The sequence below is a fragment of the Xenopus laevis genome, chromosome 2L (genome assembly GCF_017654675.1).
Source record: "Xenopus laevis strain J_2021 chromosome 2L, Xenopus_laevis_v10.1, whole genome shotgun sequence".
Lineage (NCBI taxonomy): Eukaryota > Metazoa > Chordata > Amphibia > Anura > Pipidae > Xenopus > Xenopus laevis.
Genome location: NC_054373.1, coordinates 9,939,338 through 9,962,020, shown reverse-complemented (window position 1 = coordinate 9,962,020; position 22,683 = coordinate 9,939,338). Strand labels below are relative to the sequence as shown.

The 22,683-nt window shown below is 38.7% G+C and overlaps 1 protein-coding gene across 1 annotated transcript in view; it reads left to right on the top strand.

Moving 5' to 3' along the window:
* Nucleotides 1-19,932, top strand: part of tmprss2.10.L (transmembrane serine protease 2 gene 10 L homeolog) — a 40,841-nt gene extending 20,909 nt beyond the window's left edge. The window contains exons 11-19 of the mRNA XM_041581524.1: nt 1,368-1,497; nt 3,249-3,359; nt 6,028-6,071; nt 8,219-8,387; nt 9,738-9,913; nt 13,208-13,303; nt 14,788-14,930; nt 16,372-16,524; nt 19,583-19,932. Of these exons, the coding sequence (XP_041437458.1) occupies nt 1,368-1,497; nt 3,249-3,359; nt 6,028-6,071; nt 8,219-8,387; nt 9,738-9,913; nt 13,208-13,303; nt 14,788-14,930; nt 16,372-16,524; nt 19,583-19,588 (1,028 nt within the window). The 3' untranslated portion in view covers nt 19,589-19,932. The remainder of the gene's footprint in view (nt 1-1,367; nt 1,498-3,248; nt 3,360-6,027; nt 6,072-8,218; nt 8,388-9,737; nt 9,914-13,207; nt 13,304-14,787; nt 14,931-16,371; nt 16,525-19,582) is intronic.
* The last annotated feature ends 2,751 nt before the right edge of the window (nt 19,933-22,683 follow it).

Genomic DNA, 22,683 nt, shown 5'->3' with positions numbered 1-22,683 from the left:
CTACTCCCCCTCAACCAACTCCACGCCCCCCCCCACACCAAACACAACCCCCCTCCACCTGCCTCAATCCCCCTCCAGTGCATACTTGGTTTTGTTTTATTGATCAGAGGGGGTGGGAGGTCAGGGAGCATGTAGTTTCAGGCAGGTGGGAGGAGCAGTTCTGGAAGTGTTGTGAGAACTTGAGCCCCTGATTACCACTATTGACCACCATTCCCTAACTGCTTGCTGCTAAAATATACATATTAGTATTAGGAGTGGTCCAAACTGGCCATGAACAGTGTGTCAGGGAGCCTGGAGCTCCCACCAGGGAAGTAGTCAGGATCAAGGAGGAAGCCCTCTTGATGGAGCAAGGTCGTGGTATCCAAAGGGTTAAGCAAGAGGATGGTCAGAGTCCAGGCAAGAGTTCAGTGGCAGGCAGATCTAGATCAAATAACGAGTTCAGGCAGAGGGTCAAAACCAAGGCAGGAGCAGGAATCTAGATACAGGCAGGAAAACAGGAACCCAGGTTCAGGGTAGCAGAACCTATTCTTGGGCGCCATTCTGGCGTCCTGGGCGCCCTTAAATACACAAATTTTGGCACCATAGTGACGTCACTCGATACGCTGGCGTCAATGCGCTGGTGTTCCTGCGCCGCACTGAGGTCATTGCGCCGGCGCCGCTACCCACGTGGCGGCCATGGGCGCCGCCATTTTGGGAGCGATGCCGGCGGAGGAGGACACGCCACCCGGAGCTCCTGGGACTGCTCCGGGCAACGATCGTGACACAGTGTATGCATAGAATAAAGAAATCACATTTATGGGATTTTATTAGGTGCCTGTATTTTAAGAAGCATCTTAATTGGTCTAGGTTCTAACCAGTGTAGAATCAGACTCTGAAGGGTGCAAGGCAGTTTATTTAAAATGATACCCCATGCTCGGGCCCAGAGACAGAACGTATTGTAGATAGTTGCACAGCTGTATAATGATGATTCTGAAATCACTTACATAAAATTATATTCCCAACTGTACCCATACATATGCATATTTCTGATTGGCTCAGAAACCTTTCAGAAATTTACTCTCATGAGAAACTTTGATTTTATATCTATGAACAACCAACCATATTTTGTTTGGATCACAGCTCCTTAGTATGGTCAGCCCAGGATCCACACAACTAAAATAAACAGACTTCTGTGCTAAATTTGTTCCCAGTGGAACCCTGATCAACACATATAGATCTATTAAATGGAGTCCACAAGAAATGAGTCTTGGAAGATTCTTCCTGAAATCTGTATAATAATCTGCTTTGGTGCTGTCTGATTTAGTGGAGCATATTAGATGCAGAATTGCAGGATATTCTCTAAGGAACAAATCTAATTTCTCTTCCAGTGAGATTATATGGAGCAGACTTCCAACTGCAGGTCTATTCTACATTAAAGTCAGCATGGCTGCCCGTGTGCAGTAATAACTGGACTGATGACTTTGGGAGGTTTGCCTGCCAGGACTTTGGATACAACGGGTAAATATATCACTGATGTCAATTCTATAGGGGTTATTTATGTGCAAGGCAAGGTGAAAAATGCAAAACCATGTGCAATCAGCCAGGTCTGCCGGTCGCTCCAATTTGAAGCATAAAGAAGTGAGGTTGCCCTTATGAATACAGCACAACCTGTGTTTGGCAACAATGTATTCATGAGAGAGGGGTGGGAAAGTGAAGCAACAGTTTGACATGCCACAATGGGACTGGCTTGCATCCACCATTACTGTGTACCTCACATCAAATATTTACACACAGAAAGGTCCCCATTGGGACATTTTTCAAGGCAAAAAGGTCCCAATGGTCCCAAGTTGGTAATGCATACAATAATACGTTTTTTCTAGCAAAATTCCCACTGTTGCCAGTCTTCTTTTACATTTATATATTTATACAGTATGAATTTTATACAAGGGCCAATAATAGCATGTAATATAGCCTTATACATAAGTAACATAATGGTGCTTATTGATATTTAGTTATGGCTATACCATCCACTTTTCGCAGCACAGTCCTGATCTTCCTTCCATATCCTGTTGTCCTGGATGATTCTTTAAATGTCCCACATTGCCTCCTCTGTTCTTCTCTGCTCCCTGATCCTCTAAAAAAAAATCAAAGATGGATGGGCGTTCCACTGTGGAATGCATGGCCATCTTGGATTTTTAAATGGGTAGTAAACTCTGCTACACTAAGGGGCACATTAATTTAGCTCGAGTGAAGGATTAGAATGAAAAATACTTCGAATTTCAAAGTATTTTTTTGGCTACTTCGACCATCGAATTGGCTACTTCGGCCTTCGAATCGAACGATTCGAACTAAAAATCGTTCGACTATTCGACCATTCGATAGTCAAAGTACTGTCTCTTTAAAAAAAACTTCGACTAGCTTCTTCGCCAGCTAAAACCTACCGAGCACCAATGTTAGCCTATGGGGACCTTCCCCATAGGCTTTCTAAGTAATTTCTGATCGAAGGAAAATCGTTCGATCGATGGATTAAAATCTTTCGAATCGTTTGATTCGAAGGATTTAATCGTTCGATCAAATGATTTTTCCTTTGATCGTTCCATCAAACGAATTGCGGTAAATCCTTCGACTTCGATATTCGAAGTCGAAGGATTTTACTTCGATGGTCGAAAATCGACGGTTAATTAATCCTCGATATTATACCCTTAGTAAATGTGCCCCTAAATTGCTCAACCAAACTTTTTGCAGTGGGACATCGTTATGGTTGGGTTTACAATCCCGTTAATATATTGATTATCTATTTTATGTAGTAATTATATTGGCACATCTGGGATTATTATGGCTGTTATCAAATTAATTTAGTGTTTATACTAACATGTCCATTTTCTGTAGCAATTATGGGTCATGTTTTGGTAACATGGGTATGGTGTTTAGGGACATGGCCACAAAGTTGACCCTCTTTCTATTTTTCAAGTCTATTTTTCAAGTTATAGTTACAAAGGGGCACATATTAATAGCCTAGGTTTTGGAATGAGATGTTGTACAAGCAGGTATACACCTATGTTTGGCTAAATAGTGTATTGTGATATTTTACTGTACATTTACAGACAAGTAAAGAATGTAACTTTACTAAATAGAGTATATTTTCCTTTATTTATATGTATGCCTTCCATTTCATATTTTCTGTGACATATTCCATTCATTATACTAATCTATAATATATCTGCCACTGTTCCATTAATTCACACAAACATGTTTTGTCTTTTATTCAGGAGCAGCTATAGCAGATATGATATTTTGCCATCCATCTATTCCCCTAATGGGTATTTCAAGTTAGACTCTGGATCTTGGACCAGTAGGTTCTATACAAGTGTTCAGAACAGGTATGATTGTAATGTTTATTTCTCATCAGTGTAATAAGAGATGCAAAATGTGTGCCTGCGTATTTTTTGGATCAATTATCTAGAATGCTTGGGGCCGTGAATTTTCGGGATAAGAGTTTTTTTCTGTAATTTGGCTCAGCATACTAAAAACTATTGAATCATTAAAGGGATCCTGTCATCGGAAAACAAGTTTTTTTCGAAACGCATCAGTTAATAGTGCTACTCCAGCAGAATTCTGCACTGACATCCATTTTTCAAAAGAGCAAGCAGATTTTTTTATATTCAATTTTGAAATTTGACATGGGGCTAGACATGTTGTCAATTTCCCAGCTGCCCCTGGTCATGTGACTTGTGCCTGCACTTTAGGAGAGAAATGCTTTCTGGCAGGCTGCTGTTTTTCCTTCTCAATGTAACTGAATGTGTCTCAGTGGGACATGGGTTTTTACTATTGAGTGTTGTTCTTATATCTACCAGGCAGCTGTTATCTTGTGTTAGGGAGCTGTTATCTGGTTACCTTCCCATTGTTCTGTTGTTTGGCTGCTGGGGGGGAAAGGGAGGTGGTGATATCACTCCAACTTGCTGTACAGCAGTAAACAGTGATTGAAGTTTATCAGAGCACAAGTCACATGACTTGGGGCAGCTGGGAAATTGACAATATGTCTAGCTCCATGTCAGATTTCAAAATTAAATATAAAAAAATCTGTTTGCTCTTTTGAGAAATGGATTTCAGTGCAGAATTCTGCTGGAGCAGCACTATTAACTGATTCATTTTGAAAAAAACATTTTTCCCATGACAGTATCCCTTTAAGTAAATCCAGTAGGATTACTTTGTTCCCAATAATTCATGCAGGTTAGTTATCATCAAGTACACAGTACTGTTTTATTAGTACAGAGAAAAAGGAAATTATTAAAATAGACTCTATAGAAGAGGGGATCCCTTACCTATACAAATAATCCCATACAATTCATGGTTGGTGGGATGTAGTATTTCCTGACCAGCTGTTTAAAAGAAAATATCTCATTGGTGAGCCTTGGGTTACTAGACCGTAAGCAAACTTTGCTCATATTATAACAATAGCCCTCATGCATAATGTAAATGGGTAATATAACAAAATGCACTGTTTTTATTCCAGGTCTTTTAACCCATAGCAAGTAATCAGTTTCTTGCTTTCTTAATTGTATTGATGTCACATGCAGCTTTTCAGATAATAATTTCCTAATTAGTATCAGTTGTAGTAGTAAATAAAAGAAACCACTATCTGTATATCTGCACCAAACTATGCTTCTGTACTATGTATCGGTATATATATATATATATATATATATATATATATATAGTCAATCCAAGAGCCGGCACTCTCGACAGCAGGTTATAGTTGCCTGGGTGCAGTATCAAAAACGAAATTTCCAACGTACAAGCAAGATCCGCACTCACAGGTCTTAAAAATGAATAAAAGTTTTTATTGTAAAGGGCTGACGTTTCGGCCTCCTCCGAGGCCTTTTTCAAAGTACACAATACATAATACACACGCATTAAATACCCTGGTTGGCGGGAAAACAGGCCAACTTGAAAATGACGTATACACCTCATCATCAGAAATCGACTACTACTAAGTTGTCACATGTTATACAATTTACACATACTAATCTGCCACTCACAACTGATAACATAATTTACGACAAACTATTTGATACCAGTTAAAATCAGTTAAAATCAAGATACTGTGCAACAAAGTTCTTAACTTCCTTTGCCAATTGCTATGACATTCAAATTGCTATCTATATTTATTGTAGGAAGTCATTGAAATGTCACCCAGTGCAATTGCAAAGGAAAAGGAGAACTATATAGTATATACAGGAATGGGACCCGTTATCCGGAAACCCGTTATGCAGAAAGCTCCAAATTATGGAAACGTAGTCTCCCATAAATTCTATTGTATCCAAATAATCCAAATTAAAAAAAAATCCTTTTCTCTGCAGTAATAAAACAGTAGCTTGTACTTGATTCCAACTAAGATATAATTAATCTTTATTGGAAGCAAAACCAGCCTATTAAGTTTATTTAATGTTTACATGATTTTCTAGTAGAATCAAGGTATGAAGATCCAAAATACGGAAAGATCCGTTATTTGGAAAGCCCCAGGTCCTGAGCATTCTGGATAACAGGTCCCATACCTGTACAATCACTTTATGCAGCAATATTTTTTTCCAAAATTCACTAATTTAATATAGCAAATGAAAAACAAACTGATCATTCCTCTTACCAGTTAGAACCACTATTTTAGAGCGAAATAATATCACTTCAGCCAGATGCTTCAGTAAAGTGGGCATGGGCTGGTCAGGGAATGCGAAGCAGAAGATAAGGATGGTCAAGCTAGTGATGCTCACATTTTTTTGCCATGCATGTATTGTATATGCTGCGAATATCTGGATTTCGCAATTAGTGGATTTCTTTTGAGAAACTGGTACTTGGGCAGAGGGTCCCCTCCAGCAACACCCCTTTACTCTATGTGGTGGCTCACTACTCACACCCTCTTTTATTCTTCTCAACTGCTGAGTCTCATAGAGCATTCTTGGAGATATATACATTCCCTCTAGAGTTTTCCCAGTCACTGTGCCACATTATATGTATATATGGACATTAACCAAAATGTACTTTTATTCACAGTTCTTCCTGTTCATCGGGATATGTGGTCTCTTTACATTGTATAAGTAAGTGTTACAATATGGCCATTGACATGAAAAATGTTATTTTTGTAGTAAAAGTTTTTTTTATAGCTGAAAGGGAAGGTTGCCTTGTTCCTATTCTGCATCTTTCTGTCAGGGTTACTAAACCCAGCAACAAAAAAAATGTAATTTAAAGAAATTAAAGAAATGTTGTATTATAATGCACATAAAATAGGGATGCACCGAATCCAGGATTCGGTTCAGGATATGGCCAGGATTCGGCCTTTTTCAGCAGGATTCAGATTCGGCCGAATCCTTCTGCCCGGCCGAACCGAATCTGAATCCTAATTTGCATATGCAAATTCAGATATTGGAATTGATTGAAGACAATACCATGTCCTACAATAGTGTGACTGTTCCATAGAAGCATTTTGTCAAAAAAGCTACAGATAACAGTAGGGGGCAGATTTATCAAAGGTCGAGGTGAATTTTCGAATTAAAAAAAAATTCGAGCTATTTTTGTGTACCTCGACCAGGGAATAGTCCAAATTTGATAAGAATTTAAAAATTTTTTTGAAAATTCGAATATCGAAATTTATCATACTGTCTCTTTAAAAATGCAACCAACCATTCGCCATCTAAAACCTGCCAAATTGCTGTTTTAGCCTATGGGGGACCTCCTAAAACAGGGGTCCCCAACCTTTTTTACCCGTGAGCCACATTCAAATGTAAAAGGATTTGGGGAGCAACAGAAGCATGAAAAAGTCCCTTGCTGTGCCAAATAAGGGCTGTGATTGGCTATTTGGTAACCCTTATGTGGACTGGCAGCCTACAGGATACTCTGCTTGACACTATACTTAGTTTTTATGCAATTAAAACTTGCCTCTAAGCCTGGAATTCAAAAATGAGCACCTGCTTTGAGGCCACTAAGAGCATCATCCATGAGGTTGGTGAGCAACATGATGCTGGTTGGGGATCGCTGTCCTAAAACCTACTTGGAGTCAATTGGTGGACTTTGAAAAATAAAAGTTTTTTTTGGGAAAAACGTAAATTCGAATTTGATCGAATACACTATTACTTTGATTCGTAACAATTCGAATTTGGCTGAATACGAACCTATTTGATCGAAAACTGACCTATTCGGCCAAAAAAAAAACCTTTGACTTAATTTCGGTTGGTCTTTCTGAATTCAAATTTCAAAGTTTTTCAAATTCGAAATTCGACCCTTAATAAATATGCCCCTAGGTGTTACTTACTTATAATAGTATATGTCAATCTCTCTATGAAAGTTTTCATTCATCCAAGTCATGGTATATCTTTTATTTGATGTGTCAATCATTAACAGCTCTTGTTTCTTGTCAGAACAATAAAGGGAACATACATTATAACTAAAACATTAGTACACGGTACAGTGGTGGAATAACTAGAGTCACGCAGACTCAGGTACAGGATTAACTCTTATTTCTTGTCAGTGATAAAACAAAGGACATTTTAGCTTGCAATTGCTAACTATAGAAACTTTAATTGCTGGATCAAATTTACATCACAGTTCTATAAATGTTATACAGTCAATTTTCCATTATTAAATAGGTAGATGTTCGTACATTTCCTCTGAGCTCTCCTGTACCCTGGTCTGACTATCAAGACTTTACTCCTAGCTGGGCCCGCCTGTTTGCTCATCAGGTCTTTAGCCTGCAGTTGCCAGCTTCTCTGTACTTATCCCTGCTTTCTCTATTGAGTATATGCTCACTTTGGCATACCACAGGTTTTCTATTATATCTACATCACAGGTACCTTGCCTTATAATACCCACCAGAGATGGTTCCAGTGTACAATCAAGCTCTTCTCCTGTTCATGTCCCTATCTGGCATTGTGCCTTGTTGTGGGTCCTAACTAAGGCCTTTTCAGATTACTCAACTAGATAATATACTCTTGCCTAAGATCCCTAGAATGAGCTGTTACAGGAATATTCCTACACTAACTATTGCCTGGGGCATAGATCCCTGATTTACTGTGAGTTTGACGTCTTCAGTCTTAGGTTTCTCTTATCATCCTCCCCTACTGAGAACTCCTTTCTAAGTGTCCTGTAGCCATGCCTTTATTTTAACTGGGTAGTTATAAAAAAAAACGACCTTCTTTATATAACTTCCTTCATTATATACCTGCATTGATTTAAATTCCATTTTCCACAGGCTGTGGTGTATCTTATAACAACATATCCAGCCGAATAGTAGGAGGAACTAATGCTGTCTCAGGTATGTGGCCATGGCAAGTCAGTCTACAGTACAAAACAGGAGCTTTATGTGGTGGCTCCATCATTTCTCCCAAGTGGATAGTTACTGCAGCTCACTGTGTATATGGGTAAGACATTATGGCTTGATCATTATTGTATTTTCTTTTGAGGTATTGTTTCTTTGACATATAAAGATTTAAAGCCATGTACTAATGTTACCAATGATAACACTGGGGAGGATGTGGATTCCCTTTGGGTAGAGGTTTCAGATGGATTACCAAGAGAATTATCATCAATTACCATGAACATTATCATTGGTGTATGCTACAAACCTGCCAGTTTGAGTGGGGAGAATGAGACCCAACTAGTATCACAAATGGAAAAAGCTTCACAACAAGTCTGATTTGTAAGGTGAGCATAAGTGAATACAATCAAAGCACTAAGAAAGAAAGTGATTTAATCCTGTTCAAATTTTATAGAGGAGGCATGCTGGTACAAGGTAGTTTTCCCCACCAGCCCCACTATGATTTTTCCCAGGGAACCCTTGCACAGGTCCAGTATACTAACAATTTTGTTACAAACGGACTCCCAAACCCAGAACTAGAGGTTACAGTCGCTGCTCTTGCGCCTATAACAACTACCTTTCACTTCGGGAGGAGATCTCCACTACTCGGGTGCCACCAGGTCTTATCATGAGAGGACCAAGGAGACAGTTCTGAGAAGACAAGGGAACCAAATGTTATAAATGGAACAGAGAACAAGAAGTATGGTTGAGGGACAGGCCGGGTTGGTACCAATCAGGAGAAGCAGTACAGATTCAAGAGACAGGGGAGTAGTCGAGGTCACATGCTGAGTCAAACACAACAATATCGCAGTACAAGGCAGGATCCCAGAGAGGTGTCAGTACATGGGCAAGAGTCAGGGCAGGCAGTGAACTAGACAAGGTCAGGGTCAGGAACAGCTCAGAAAAACTAAAAATGACACCCAGGAACTATTGAAATGGACCTTACATTAGGCAAGGTGAAAAGGGACATGGCACCTTTAAATATTTGAACTTCACAGATTTTGTGGTTTTCAGGCAAAAATCTGAAAAAAATCAGAGTTTTCAGGTGAAAAATCCTTTGTTTTTTTCAAAATTTTTCATGTTTTTCCCGCACAGGAAATTGATAAATAAGGGGACAAAAAACAATACGGATTTGGTCAGAGTAGTTTTACGAAAATAATGAGCTAAATTCCCGAGATTCGCCGCCGGCAAATAAATTTGAGAAACCGTTGCCAAAAATTAGCCGGTGTCCAAAAAAACAGATGCCAGCGTCAAAATCGAGATTTCGGCTAAGCGAAACGCCCCAAATTCGCCCATCACTAACAAACAAATGACAATGCTTTGGAAATGTTTGCTTATTTCAATGAAAATATCTGTTTATATTGATTTATGATAAAAACTTCTGCAAACTGAGCATCACACTTTTTCTTGTTAGGTCTTATTCAAGTGCTTCTGGATGGAAGGTTTTTGCTGGGACACTGACCTTGCCAAGTTACTATGACCCCAATGGCTACTCTGTGGAAAGGATAATTGCTCACCCTGGTTATAAGTCTTACAATCACGATAATGATATCGCCCTAATGATACTTACAGATGAAATAACATTTGGCTGTAAGTATTTGTCTGCGAACAAGAGGGAATTCATAGCTACCGTATATACCCGAGTATAAGCCGAGTTTTTCAGCATCCAAAATGTGCTGAAAAAGTCTACCTCGGCTTATACTCAGGTCAGCAGGCAGTAGCTGAGATTGCAGTCACTTTTAATCATTCCTATACCAACAGTTCACTTGGGGAGAGACTGCAATATCCCACAATGCCCTCTGTTGGTTATATGAAAGAATAACAGTGCGCCCTCTGTTGTTTATATCAAAGAATAACAGTGACTGCAATATCACACAGCACCGCCTGTTGGTTATATCAAAGAATAACAGTGCGCCCTCTGTTGGTTATATCAAAGAATAACAGTGACTGCAATATCACACAGCGCCCTCTGTTGGTTATATGAAAGATTAACAGTGACTGTAATATCACACAGCACCCTCTGTTGGTTATATGAAAGAATAACAGTGCGCCCTCTGTTGGTTATATGAAGGATTAACAGTGATGGCAATATCACACAGCACCCTCTGTTGGTTATACGAAAGATTAACAGTGATGGCAATATCACACAGCACCCTCTGCACATGGTAGTGGGACAGTGGGACAATGCACACAGTAATCCGTTTGGCAATTCCCTGTCACCATCAACTTTGCAAAGAAGTCCGGTTGATCGCTGGGGCGGTCTCTTTGGTGGAATGTGCGCTGCTGGGAGACAGGGCTGTAGTTGTGTCTAGGCTTATACTAGAGTCAATAAGTTTTCCCAGTTTTCGTAGGTAAAATTAGCTACCTCGGCTTATACTCGGATCGGCTTATACTCGAGTATATACGGTAATCAGAGAATAAAATGCATTATAAAGCCAACTATAACACTGTTTCACTGTGCCCTTTAGTTTTCTATAGAAGTTGACAAAAAAAAATTACCAATGAGAATTCTACTGACCAAAACCTACAGGTGCAATTAATTAAAAAAGTGTGTTGGTTTTAGTGTCCTTTAAATGGGATCTTAAAGGGACACTAAACCCCACAGTTGTTACTGGACTACAAATCCCAGAATAATGCAACATATACATATAATGAAGGTTGAGGCATGCTGGGAGCTGTAGTCCAGGAACATCAGAGTTCTATTCTTAAAGCAACATTGCACAATAAAACCTTTCCCCAAATCTCCACCGCCAGCAAGTGCTTTAAAATGCAAAAAAATCCTCCAATGAGAATCTCAGCTGATCTGTGTAAATGAGGCTCCATGTTCTTTGTTCCTGCAACTGGTGTTGGAAGTGTTAAACCCAGTTTCCCAACCCTGAACAAATCTGTCCTTTATCCTCATGTTTGATTCCTGTGTCATTTAATGGCCCCCAAAAAGCTGTAGTTCAGTAACACCAGGCCTGGTTTGTAATAGCATTGTAAAAAAATATTTCCCCTAGCTTATGGTGGGGTTTAAAGGGGGCAGTGGAATTGTTTTGTGGATGTTTTAGAATTTTAACATGCTTTGTTTATTTCTCTCGTTATCCAGAAATCTCTGAATCAAAAGAAGGCCATCTCTCATAGACTCAATTGTAATCAAATCTTTAAAAAAGTGTTTCCTTTTTCCCTGTAATAATAAAGCAGTACCTTGTACTTGACCCAAATGAAGAAATAATCAATCCTTAATTGGAGGCAAAACACTGGGTTTAATTAATGCTTAAAGGGCATGTAAAGGCAAAAAAAAATAAAATCCCATGTTTACTTGCTTTAATGAAAAAGAAACCTATCTGCAATATACTTCAATTAAAAAAAAGTGTACAGTTCTTATAGGAAACCTGACTGTATGCAGTGAAATTCTCCCTTCATTTACTGCTGTGGATAAGCATTGTCAGACGGTCCCTAACTGCTCTGCAGGGAAACAATCATACTTATGAACAGCAGGGGGAGCCCCCGCCTTACTTCCCAGCCATGCAGAGCTCAAGCAGCTTTGTTTGTTTCCCTGTAGAGCAGTCGGTGACTGTGTAGAGATTTGTATTGGATTTTATTTTGGTTTTACATCCCCTTTACTGTTTCCAACTCCAGCTGCAGGGACAAAGATCATGGAGCCAGATTTAAACAGATAAACTGGGATTCTATTTGGAGGATTATTTTGCTGCAGCCACTGGTTCTGCAGAGTTGGAGAAAGTTTGTATTAAACAATACAAAAACTATAAAATCCACATTAGATTACATGACAACACAGGACCCAGTGCAGTCTGTATATTCTGATTATTAATCAGTCTTGCTGTATCGGCTACTGACAGATATTATTGACTTGTGCTGTTTTGATCATTTATGACGACCCCTAAGCAGCCCAGACCACACTGAGCATGTGCAAAGTCTTGGTCTTGCAAAGATGTTTGACAAAGTTACAAGATGGTGACCCCCTGTGGCCAACTTTGAAAAAATAAATAATTTGTTTGATAAGTCTTGTGTTGCAGTAAGTTCATGTTTATGTTTAGTGTACAAAATACAGCATTTCTAGCTTTATTCTATTTTACACTTTACTTCCCCTTTGAATTATTTTTAGTAGGCCTAAAGGGGTTGTAACCCCAACCATAATGCTCTCCCTCTGAGCCTCCAAAATTTAATAATGAGAATTCTACTGACCAACTTCATTATAAATGCATAAGAACTGACAAATAGAAATGTTGAATCCCAGCACCATGTCAGGCATTTTGCTGTAATCTTACTTATAGAATTATTTATTCTTCATTATTATATGACACTGGAATCAAACATGAGGATAAAGGACAGACTTGTTAAGTGCTGGGAAACTGGGCTTAAAGCTTCCAACTCCAGTTTCAGGAACACAGAACATGGAGCCGGATCTACACAGATCAGCTGGGATTCTCATTGGAGGATGTTTTGCATATTAAATCAGTCGCTGGCTGCAGAGGAAAAGTTTTGGAAAATATTTATTGTGCAATATTGCTTGTTTTGCTGGACTATAGCTCCCACCATGCCTCAACCTTCATTATATGATACGGATTTGTAGTCCAGCAATTGAGTAAATATTGGTTGAGCAGCGCAGTACAGCAGGGTTTACTACCCCTTTAAAGGGACCCTAAACCCAACCATAAAGGAACCAGCCCCTTAGTGCTCTTGTACATCTTTCCAGAGTCAATCGTTTTCTTTCTAAATTGTAAAGTTCAAGTTGACATCTCTGCAAAGATAAGGGCTGGGTAGCTAGACAGTGAATAAGAATCAATGAAACATCGATGGTCTACTTGCCTTAGAGCCAGAACAGCCCATATAGCTGTATCATGTCTGTAATGATGTGACTCTACATGTTAATTGTTTCAGATACCACCCAGCCGGTGTGCTTACCCAACTCTGGAATGTTCTGGGAGGCTGACACATCATGTTGGATATCTGGTTGGGGTTCGACATTTGAAGGAGGTAAGAAAAAGTCCAAAAAGATTTGGTTGCTTTTCAATTAACATGGTATGTCTTAAAATGAAAGGTATTAAAGGATTTACATAATTCTCATATAAGAATCCAAACTCTGTGTCCAATGGTGTAACTACATGGCACTGAAAATTCTCTTTGGTGATTTCTTTAAAGGGATACTGTCATGGGAATTTTTTTTTTCAAAGTGAATCAGTTAATAGTACTGCTCCAGCAGAATTCTGCACTGAAATCCATTTCTCAAAAGAGCAAACAGTTTTTTTTATATTCAATTTTGAAATCTGACATGGGGCTAGACATTTTGTCAATTTCCCAGTTGCCCTTGGTCATGTGACTTGTGCCTGCACTTTAGGAGAGAAATGCTTTCTGGCAGGCTGCTGTTTTTCCTTCTCAATGTAACTGAATGTGTCTCAGTGGGACATGGGTTTTTACTATTGAGTGTTGTTCTTAGATCTACCAGGCAGCTGTTATCTTGTGTTAGGGAGCTGTTATCTGGTTACCTTCCCATTATTCTTTTGTTTGGCTAATGCGGGGGGGGAAAGGGAGGGGGGTGATATCACTCCACCTTGCAGTAGAGCAGTAAAGAGTGATTGAAGTTTATCAGAGCACAAGTCACATGACTTGGGGCAGCTGGGAAATTGACAAAATGTCTAGCCCCATGTCAAATTTCAAAATTGAATATAGAAAAATCTGTTTGCTCTTTTGAGAAATGGATTTCAGTGTAGAATTCTGAACTGATTAACTGATTAATTTTGAAAAAAAATTTTTTTTCCCATGACAGTATCCCTTTAAGCATTTGTAATTAGGTTTTCCATCTTGCTGTATTTGGGTATAACATTATTTTACATTTTGCTGTGAATAAATGATAGCCCCTATAGGCTTTCCGGTTTCAGGTATAATAAATATCTTTTGTGGTCAATTACTAGCGGCTATCAGTGACAACCACAGAATACAGTGCAGTGCAAAACCTGATACAGCTATGGGACCTGTTATCCATAATGCTCGGGACCTGGGGTTCTCTTGATAACGGATCTTTCCCTATTTTGGATCTTCATATCTTGTCTACTAGAAAATCATATAAACATTAAATAAACCCAATAGGCTGGTATTGCTTCCAATAAGGATTAATTATATCTTAGTTTGGATAAAGTACAAGCTACTGTTTTAAAGGAAATAATTTTAAAAAAATTGGGTTATTTGGATTAAATGAGACGGCCTTTCTGAAATTGGGACCTTTCTGGATAATGGGTTTCTGGATAACGGATCCCATACCTCTATTCTGACCAAAAGGCAATGCTTGATTGGAAATTGTAGTCTTATCACCCAATTAAAATGCTAAGAAATGTATAATTTCTACCAACTGATTTTCCCCAGAACCTGTAGTTCCTTATTAATGAAATCTTTTAGGTTTTAAAACTCTCTCTGCTCCTAATTGTGTTTAACTGTTGATTTCTTGTTTACCCTTTTAATTTTAGGTTACTCGTCTACAGATCTCAAGTATGCTGATGTTCCACTGATTGACTCAGCAAAATGCAATAAATATAATATGTACAATGGGAGAATTACATCTTCCATGATGTGTGCTGGTTATATTTATGGGGGAGTAGATACATGCCAGGTAAACCCCACATGTCACTATAACATATTGGGCATTATTTATAAAGATATTACACTTTTTTTGCACCTAGTATAGCTGCTGTTTTGCAGTTAAAACTTAAAGTACTTGTGCTTTTCCTGTTAATATAGCTGCATCTGCCTTTGTGCTTAATTATTTTGAGTTAGGGCAAGGCACAATGTTAAAGGGATACTGTCATGGGAATTTTTTTTTTTTAAATGAATCAGTTAATAGTGCTGCTCCAGCAGAATTCTGCACTGAAATCCATTTCTCAAAAGAGCAAACAGATTTTTTTATATTCAATTTTGAAATCTGACATGGGGCTAGACATATTGTCAATTTCCCAGCTGCCCCAAGTCATGTGACTTGTGCTCTGATAAACTTCAATCACTGCTGTAATGCAAGTTGGAGTGATATCACCCCCTCCCTTTCCCCCCCAGCAGCCAAACAAAAGAACAATGGGAAGGTAACCAGATAGCAGCTCCCTAACACAAGATAACAGCTGCCTGGTAGATCTAAGAACAACACTCAATAGTAAAAACCCATGTCCCACTGAGACACATTCAGTTACATTGAGAAGGAAAAACAGCAGCCTGCCAGAAAGCATTTCTCTCCTAAAGTGCAGGCACAAGTCACATGACCAGGGGCAGCTGGGAAACTGACAATATGTCTAGCCCCATGTCAGATTTCAAAATTGAATATAAAAAAATCTGTTTGCTCTTTTGAGAAATGAATTTCAGTGCAGAATTCTGCTGGAGCAGCACTATTAACTGATGCGTTTTGAAAAAAACATGTTTTCCAATGACAGGATCCCTTTAATGTTTGTGGTTCTGCAGGCGCTCGAACTTATTGCCTCATCAAAGAAAGGTGTCAAAGGGACATTAACACCAAAAATATAGTACTTAATCCTCCATCAACTGCTGTGATATTAGGTATTTTACTCAAATTTAGATTTTTTAACTGCTTCATCCAGAATTATACATATAAATAGTGATGGGTGAATAAATTCACCTGGCGCAAATTCGTTGAGAATTTCCACATTTCGCCACTGTCAAATAAATCAGTGAAACTCCAGCGAAAATTCGGCAGCGTCAAAAAATTTAAGAAGTGGCTTGCCTCAAAAATGCTGTGCGTCAATACTATTCGGACGCCCATTGACTTTAACGCCGGCGTCAAAATTGACGCAGTTTCAAGTTTTGCGAATTTGTCACCGTTTCACAAATTCACAAAATTCGCCCATCACTTTTTATAAAATGATCTGCTGCAGCTTCTAAAAAAGGAAACCTGGGCAACAGGCAAATGAAGTCAGCTTCATACTTTATAAGTAAGGGCCTCTCCTGCATACCCCTAGTTCTGGCCCTGATTCAGATAAATTAGTTCATGTAGTTTTGGAGAAACAAATTGTTATCATTAATTAAAATGGTTATTTGTTTTTATTTCATAGGGTGACAGCGGAGGACCTTTAGTAACCAAAAAAAATGGCACTTGGTGGCTTGTTGGTGACACCAGCTGGGGAGATGGCTGTGCCCGACCCAATAAACCTGGAGTATACGGAAATATGACCATGTTCTTGCAATGGATATATTTACAAATGAGGGTGAGAAACACTAATTTGTCATCACTGTTATCATTACCATCCTGAGGAATTCAGACTTTTTTTTGTCTATAATGTAATACCCTTTAATGGCCTGCAGCTTTATTTCCAAAAATAATACACAATGAGGGAAGGATGGGCAAAAGAGAGAGGGTTAAGTCATCTTCTTTGCCAAAGCTGTCGTGGATACTGTAGTCATGGAGCAGGCTATGCTGCAGTCTGCTACAGTCTTGGATAGTCATCCTTTTCAAGCAATTCCTGGAAAACCACAAACTAATAATACAGTTCATAAGGTGCCAGGCTTCCAGGATTGCCCCTTTTGTATGGTTTCCCTGAAACCGTCCATAAAGCACCGCAAGGTTCCTGGGCCCACAATCTCTAAATTCATGTTCGAGGGCATCAACCAATGACTGTGCAAATATGCAATCCGAAAAAGTTAGCAAAACTGTTTTTATTATGAGTGATGCTTGATGGTCAATGCCAGTACCAGCACAGGTTACAGACATGCATGAAGGTTGTAAGGGTCTACCTTGGATAGCCATCCATGCAATGCTCATGTGCTTCTTAGTTAGCCTGTCTGAAGAAACATTTTTCTAGACAGACTTGGTTGTAACTGAAGACTCCAACAAATCTCTGACCAACTTATGGATTGTCTTCAGTTTCAGGCTTGACTCCCTGCAGTTGGTGTTCACTCACAACCGTTGTAACATCCAGGTAAACCCAAGGGGTGTTTCAGTTGTAATGGCAGGAGCTGTTCCAATTGTCCCACTGTAGAGTGTGCCAGAGTGGAAGCTGGAAATAGCAGGACATAGAGCTGCCATCAGAGTTCTTGCCTTTTCCAGTTAGTGTTTGGCATATGTAATGCAAACATGCAAAGAAACTACTCAGCAGGTTGGGGATGTCTGGAACACCCTTTTCACCTAAGCAGGGCTCCTTGTACATGACTGACTACTTTACTCTATCCATCTTGGAACCCCAGATGAAGTGAAAAACTGTCCTAGCGATGGCTCTGCAGTCCTCTGCCAGATGTCTCCATGCCTGGGCCATATACTGCTGATTGGGTACAATATAATTTTTCTATGAGGCTCCAAAGACCAATATTTTGATGAACTTTAGCCATTCTCTCATCCTAGAACTTCAGAGGGCACTCTCAAAGCAAATTCCGAGGATTTTGATGAAGTTAGACTTGATGGAAAAGAGGAGGGTGTCAGTGTCAGCAGTCAGGTTCCGATATTCAGGGTCTCTGACTTCAAGCAGTTGACAATCTGACTCACTATGGCCTTCAACCTGTTAGCTAGTACCTTGGTTAGCTAATACCTAGCTATGCCAATGTGTATGTTACAAAGTTTGTAAGGGAGTGCCAGCTGACGGAGTCAAGCTCAACTTATGGAGTCTATTCCAGGGCTGTGTAACTCCAAAGTCTATTTGGGGGATATTTATTCAGACAAACTGACAGAGAAGTGCATGGATGGCTATACAAAGTGATGCATGGCTGTAGCATTGCCCACGGTACATAAACAAACAGCTATGTGCACCTTTTTGGGATTGCCCAGTTGTAGAGGCCCTGCTTGATGCCCTGGAAAATTATCTCAGAGACAGTGTAGCAGTAACTTTTTCACTCACAATGTGATGTGTGTACTATTTCAGGGCACCCATATGGAAGGGGCAATCCTGGAAGCCTAGAGCATTATTTTATTTACTTTGTTAAAGGGATACTGTCATGGGAAAAATTAATCAGTTAATAGTGCTGCTTCAGCAGAATTCTGCACTGAAATCCATTTCTCAAAAGACCAAACAGATTTTTTTATATTCAATTTTGAAATCTGACATGGGGCTAGACATTTTGTCCATTTCCCAGCTGCCCCTGGTCATGTGACTTGTGCCTGCACTTCAGGAGAGAAATGCTTTCTGGCAGGCTGCTGTTTTCCCTTCTCAATGTAACTGAATGTGTCCCAGTGTGTCCCTATTGAGTGTTGTTCTTAGATCTACCAGGCAGCTGTTATCTTGTGTTAGGGAGCTGTTATCTGGTTACCTTCCCATTGTTCTTTTGTTTGGCTGCTGGGGGGGAAAGGGAGGGGGTGATATCACTCCAACTTGCAGTACAGCAGTAAAGAGTGATTGAAGTTTATCAGAGCACAAGTCACATGACATGGGGCAGCTAGGAAATTGACAAAATGTCTAGCCCCATGTCAGATTTCAAAATTGAATATAAAAAATCTGTTTGCTCTTTTGAGAAATGGATTTCAGTGCAGAATTCTGCTGGAGCAGCACTATTAACTGATTCATTTTGAAAAAAAAATTTTTTCCCATGACAGTATCCCTTTAAGGAAATGTTGCAGTTTTCCAGGAATTTCTTTATTCTAAAGAAAGATTATGACAATCCAGGACTGTTGCAGGCTGTTTCACAGTTTACTCTGCAACTACAATATCTGTGACAGCCTTGGGAGAAGGGAACTAAACACCCTCTCCTTGTTACATACACAGATTATAATGTCATTTTGTCTTCATTATTATATGACACTGGAATCAAACATGGGGATAAAGGACAGACTTGTTCAGTGCTGGGAAACTGGGCTTAAAGCTTCCAACTTCAGTTGCAGGAACAAAGAACATGGAGTCAGATTTTACAGATGTTAATGCAGCCAGTGGTTCTGTAGAACTTGGGAAAGTATTAATGAGCAATACAGAACTACTATGAAACCTAATACATGGCAAAAAATGCTTAATTTATATTATGAACATAAAAAAAAAAACATTTTGAACTTACTGCACCAGGACAGGTTTTGAGACATATACTACTGTAAAAATAATGATTTATCACTTCAATGTTGTGCACAGGGAGCTGCCAGATTGTGACTTTCTAAGGTTATGTGCATTCTCAGTGTGATCAGAGATGCTGTTGGGAGACTGTAAATTATTAAAAAAGCAAAAGCCAGGTAACATCTGCCATAGAAAATGATACAGAAAAACTGACTAGTAATAAGAACCAGAGTAAACAGACTGTACTGTTTCCTTCCATATACTGATTTAACTCAAAACAAATTATTCCTTTCTTTTGCAGACTTGATGACTGATGAATGATCCTCTTGATTCTACTCTGATTATGTAAATACAAAACTTACGATAATGAGAGAACACAACTGATGATTTATTACATTGAATTAATATTCCGGAGTGCTCACATAGAATGCATGTAATATTGGTTGAACTGAATGACATTTGTGAAGTCCCTTGGGAATGTGTACATCTCCAGCATTTGAAAATCAAGAATTACCTTGTTTCCATCCACCTGTCTCCACCAAGATAACTCCCAATTCGAAAAAACGTCAGATTGCCCATGTTCCAATGTGACAGGACACTCTCTCTCTCTTTTTTTTGCTGCAGCCCTAAAATATGCAGAGTTTTTGAACTATGAAGGATCTTCAAAGATTCATGCTAGCTAAAAGGCTACAAGGAGTTGCGCTCTGTAGAATAATAAAGTTGATTTTTTTTCAATCCGATGTTAAACTTGGATCTGTGTGTTGGTTCTTACTGGCAAGGAATAGATTATGTATGCTATGCATTCTAACATGAACACTTATCATGCTTGAAAAAGTGGAGCGATGCTACAGTACATAGCAGAGCTCACACACAGTAAGCCACACCCACAAGTATAGACCACACCCACTGTTAAAATAGACCTCGTCCACCAAAACTTTCTGGTTTTGCCCAATTTAAAGCAAAGCTATTTTACAAATTCCATCTACTGAACAACAGTTTGATGCCCAGTATATAAAAAAAACAAAACACCTTGTTGCTTAGGACCAAAAAAGCTAAATACCATACAATTCCCAAGATGCAGCATTTGCCAAATTTGAAAATGGAGGGGCACACCTGCCATCAACTTGGAGCAAATCTGCCTGTTAAATTGGCAAAATTTACTCCCCAAAGGGCGCAACAGCATATTTATAATTTTTATTTTATTCTTGTAATGGTTAGATTTTATTTCCACTATTTTTAAATAAAATGAATAGAATTTCACTTAAGGATTTATATTTGTCAGAACAGGATGCTGCTGCCATATTATCACACATAATATATTCTCCATTCTGCTCTCCCTCATTTTCTGCACTGCTCTGCTCAACCAAACTTTACTCAGTTGTTGCTGGACTACAAATCCCAGAATATTGTAACATATATTGAAAGTTAAGGCATGCTGGGAGCTGTAGTCCAGCAACATCAGGGTTGTATTCTTAAAACAATATTGTACAATAAAACATTTCCAAAACTTTTCCCCAAATCTCCAACACCAGTAACTGCTTTAAAGGGATTGTAAACCCAGCCATAACATTGTTCCACAACGTCCCCTAGTTTTCTATAAAAGTTGCTGAAAAAAGTAATTATAGATGCACAAAAATTCACCAATGAGAATTCTACTGATCAAAAACTTTATTATAAATGCAAAATAACTGACAAATAAGAATGCTGAATCTCAGCACCATGTCAGGCATCTTGCTCTTATCCTACATATAGAGATAATTATGTCTATAATTATCAATAATTATGGTTTTCTGCAACTTCTGTAGGAAACCAGGGGGAACTGTTGGGTGTGTTACAGCCATGCCGAGACGGGATGAAAATACAGACTCCTTGCAGATACTGCTCTAACTTGAATGAGACTGCAACAATGCAGAACAGCAATAAATATATAATTGATAATACAATAAATATAAAATCAAAAATCACAATAAATGAAAATATGATTTTTTTTTAATGTTACAACAAATATGATACACATATAGTACTTCCACAGTCTGATTTCCTTATAGATTATGGGTGATAAATAACAGGGATCATATGAGATATGGGTGCAGATTCACTAAAGGTGGAAAAAGTGAGTGTTTTTTATAGCATGTCTTAAAAATGATATCACTTCTAATATTTTTATAATTAACGATCGATTCACTAAAAGTTCACTTTTCTAAATTAAGAAGTGATATTTTTACATTCATTTTAGCTGAATTGTGTGCGGTATTTTATAGCATGCATTATTTTGTGTGCGATATTTTAAGCCATTTGATATTGTCACACGTTAGTAGTGCAATCTATAACATCTAAGACACTCGGGATGCCACTGGCAGAATAGAAATCTCTTTTTACAGTATTCTAGTCATTCCTTTTCCTGGGAAACTTAATATTATTCCAAGGTATCATAAAAATGTGTTAATGGCTGTAGGTAAGGCTCCAGTTCCTCATAAAGGTCTTTAATTGCTGCCCTACAACTCCTCATTACATCTTCCTCTATTAATCCATGTGATGTTGTTTAGTAACTCCTACTCCTGGGAGATATTGAATTTCACAGTAATTATCACACTATTTTAATCTTTTATCATGTGAAATATTAAATTGACGGTGCCAATGCAATACACAATTAAATGTCACACTCAAATGGCATGATATGTCCTAGTGTCAGTCTGCTTTGAAGCCCTGTCTGTTTTGCCAGTTATTGTACTTAAATGTATGGCTTTTTATTGCTAATAATCAGCATCCTCTTCTGAAATCTGAAGTAGCATTTTTGGTATTTAGATAGTGGCACAGCTAGATGTGTTTAGTGTCCTTGTAAGAGTTTGTGATAATATGGTGAGTTATTGCTTTTCTGTGTGCTTCAGCTCTACAGAAAAAAAAGGCTACAAACTCCACAGGTAAAATATAGAGCAGGTCACAAGTTGTAAAGGGGATCTAGGATGGTGCAAGCCGGTTGGAGGAGCCATATTGGAGATTCGACAGGTTTGCTGAGTGTGCACTTGCATGGCCAATGGTAAAGGGAGCTGGAAAGAATAATATAATTATGTTTAAAAGCAAATGTATAGTTTATAAAGATAAAAGATGGAACTGTGTTCAATTCTGAAAAACTGTTTGGCAGTGGGTCTAGAGACTGACTGGTTAAACAAGGAAGGCCACTGCCTGAAGAAACAGTAAATTGTCCAAATCTCAAAAAGAGTTAGAGTAAAGCAATACTCTAAGTTTATCTCCATACTACTCAGTAGAATATTATTAATTACAGCAAAATGGAGATAGAGGATAAATTATACAATGCCAGCGGATAATTAAACATGGAGTTTTCAACTATTCTGGGGGCTGTGTCACATTCGGCACCCTAAATCCAGAACCAGTGCTAGGCTC